At 31.2% G+C, this 3,170-nt stretch overlaps 1 protein-coding gene across 1 annotated transcript in view; it reads left to right on the top strand.

Moving 5' to 3' along the window:
- LOC106461381 (protein big brother-like) overlaps nucleotides 1–999 on the top strand; it is a 33,224-nt gene extending 32,225 nt beyond the window's left edge. The window contains exon 5 of the mRNA XM_022388328.1: nucleotides 700–999. Coding sequence (XP_022244036.1) covers nucleotides 700–756 — 57 coding nt within the window. The 3' untranslated portion in view covers nucleotides 757–999. The remainder of the gene's footprint in view (nucleotides 1–699) is intronic.
- The last annotated feature ends 2,171 nt before the right edge of the window (nucleotides 1,000–3,170 follow it).

The following is a 3,170-nucleotide window of genomic DNA, read 5'->3' on the forward strand; positions in this document are numbered from 1 at the left end:
CATAAAATAATAGTCCTTATTCTTCAATCTATTTCATACAATAATAGTCCTTATTTCATAAAATAATAGTCCTTATTTCATAAAATAATAGTCCTTATTTCATAAAATAATAGTCCTTATTCTTCAATCTATTTCATACAATAATAGTCCTTATTCTTCAATCTATTTCATACAATAATAGTCCTTATTTCATAAAATAATAGTCCTTATTTCGTACAATAATAGTCCTTATTCTTCAAAACTAGTGATATATGTAGCGTCTCGACCACAACTATCTATCGTACCACAGCTGGCCTGATGAGCTTTGGTATTGTGCGAAAGGCCTCGTTGGCACTGGTTATTTCATATGTAGTGTGGTTGAAATATTATAACACATTCTCCCCATGTTTTCATTTCTGGATTCTTAGAATTAAGCTTCTTATTTTCACGATGATTTGTCTTCCCATCATACTTCGGCTCAACTTGCCACCGTAACTGTAAAACGTCTTATGGGAGAGAATGTTACAGTGTTTCGTATTCTTCGAGTTTCATCAGTACATCGTTGCCGTAAAGTATCTGTACAGTGTGTTCAGAACAGAATTAATTAAAAATTGTGTACCAATAATTAAAATCATTTCTCATCCAGGTCAAAATCATATAAACGTCTACCATGTTTTAGTTGTCACGTTCAAACTCATTTGAATTATTTATTTAATACAGCCGCAAAATAAACGAACGGAATTCAACCCCAAAAGTATGAGTGCATCGAACGTTTAAACTACCAGTGGCTCAACCAATCAAGCTGGACGACTCTCATTCACCTTAACCCCTAGTGTGTGTAATGTACAAGAAAAATGATGAACTCTGGTCAAAATGGATGAATTTGTTACTAAAACACGAACTCTCCCGGCGTTTTGTGTAAATACTTTTTTAACAGAATGTGCATCAGAAATGTATAATACTTTATGTCATATTAAATCCGCAGCCCTTGTTGGCTTGTGGGTTATATAGGTTTACAGCAAGAGCACGTATTATATAGTGTTATGTAAGCTCGAGCATTAAATGAGCTTAAATTTCAAAATAATTTTTCAAAAAACAAAAGAAATATAGCTTCCTGTGGGTTTGCTCTAAATAGTGGTAATAAAACTTTGTTCTTGATTTGACGGTTTTTATTTAATTTTCATCATATCTTGTTATATAAACGTGTTACGATTTGTTCATTAAATGCATTTCCCCTAGCGAGTTATTTCTAGGCTTAAAACCATTTTGATGTAAATGTGTCAGACGTCTTCCACAAAAATATTTTTATATTTATACAAATCTGGCTCAAATTCAACGATTTAATAATGTATTTGGTAACTGTGAAACTCATGTGAAAAGTATTATTTGTAAATTGCTCATAATTAAATGGATTATTTATTTGTATCTGTGTACTTTATGCTATTGATATCAAAATATCCCTACACTTTCTGTATACACACAAATATATATATATTTTTGGCAAACATTACTCTTATCAATTTTTACACTTACGTAGATCATCTTGCATTGCTAGAAACCGGGTTTCGATACCAGTGATGGGCAGAGCACAGATAGCCCATTGTGTAGCTTTGTGCTTGATTACAAACAAATAAACATTTTGCATTTCCTAAGTTGGCCAAACTTCATGTATTATTGGGATTAAGGCCGAAAGTACCTCTAATAGGCTCTCAATCAATGATTCAACGCATTGTCTTCATTATAGGTTTGAGTTGTTTGTTTAGATATCTTACTTTTGATAAGAAGTTTCCAATGATTATCAGAATATCAACCATTTGGATAACAAACAAGAAATGTTTTGTACCTAAAAACAGAAAACAACAACAAAAAGAAGAAGAATAAGATCAATAGATCCACAAATAAAATCAAATTTAGTAACATTTTTTGAGGTTTTTATCAAAGGTTGAAAGAAACCCGTTTGCATTAATTAACTGAGTTAATAATCAAGATTTAAGTAATTTGTGGAATGTGATGTATACTTCAAACAATGGAGGGATGGAAACTCGTTTTTTAATGTATTTACTTTAAAAAGTTGTATGAAAGAAAATATATTTGTCATTTTGCAATAGACTTTTACTGATTTGCTACAGTCAAAGATTAAAGATTCAATGAAAATATTTTTCACAATCCATCCTTTTACTTGACAAAATTTGTCTTAACAATTTACGACTTTCCTACGTGACAAGCTATCGGGCCATAACATGTTGTTTCAACGTGTTGCTGAACAAGTCAATGATAACTTAGTTTTCAATCACATGATGTCTTTACAACGCATTATAGCCTCATACATCGGTATCTAAGAGAATCTTAACGTATTGACTCAATGCATTGTCGAAATACTCAATAAGGCTGTCGTAATTTTTGTTAGGCCTCACGTTTTTGAGCACATATAAAAAATGTGAGGCCTAGCAAATTATTAACTATTTTGACACAGCGTTGGATCAATACGTTACGATTCTGTTCGATACGTCCTACAGGGCCATAACGCGCTAATTCAACGCGAAATCGAACATCAACAATGCGTTGAGTCAATACATTCTGACCTGTTGGCTTGCATGTTCGTATCTTAAATTACTCCGTTAGCTCGACTTCATTTTATTCCTAAATAATTTTTGAATACTTCTTTACGTTCAGTAATCTGAACAATACAGTTTATGTGATTTTTATCACAAATAGAAGGCCTAGTAGTTTCTAATGATTCGCCAATTTTCCGTAACTTTTAAACTACATAAAAGCAATGACATAAATTACTGAAGAACTGTTTGTTTAGAAGTTGTTATTTTTTTTAATAAGGAACACTGTTGTTAAAAACCGTTGAATTTAATCATACAACAAATGTGTGTTGGAAACTTTTAGCAACAATGAGTTAAAATGTACAATATTGTTATTTGAAACTACTCTGCTGTACATATGTTAGATTTAGTATTACACACGGATTTTATTTATAACCTTAGCAACGACGTTTGAAATTAATAATAGTACATATAATAATACACAATAATTGTATTTTAAGGTACTCTGTTGGCTACAGTAACTTGAACAGATTGATATCTAAAACTATTCTGTTACATTATAAACTTGATTTAACAATACACAATACTTGTATTTTAAGGTACTCTGTTGGCTACAGTAACTTGAACAGATTGATATCT

The sequence above is a fragment of the Limulus polyphemus genome, unplaced genomic scaffold, assembly GCF_000517525.1.
Source record: "Limulus polyphemus unplaced genomic scaffold, Limulus_polyphemus-2.1.2 Scaffold948, whole genome shotgun sequence".
In the NCBI taxonomy this organism is placed as follows: domain Eukaryota; kingdom Metazoa; phylum Arthropoda; class Merostomata; order Xiphosura; family Limulidae; genus Limulus; species Limulus polyphemus.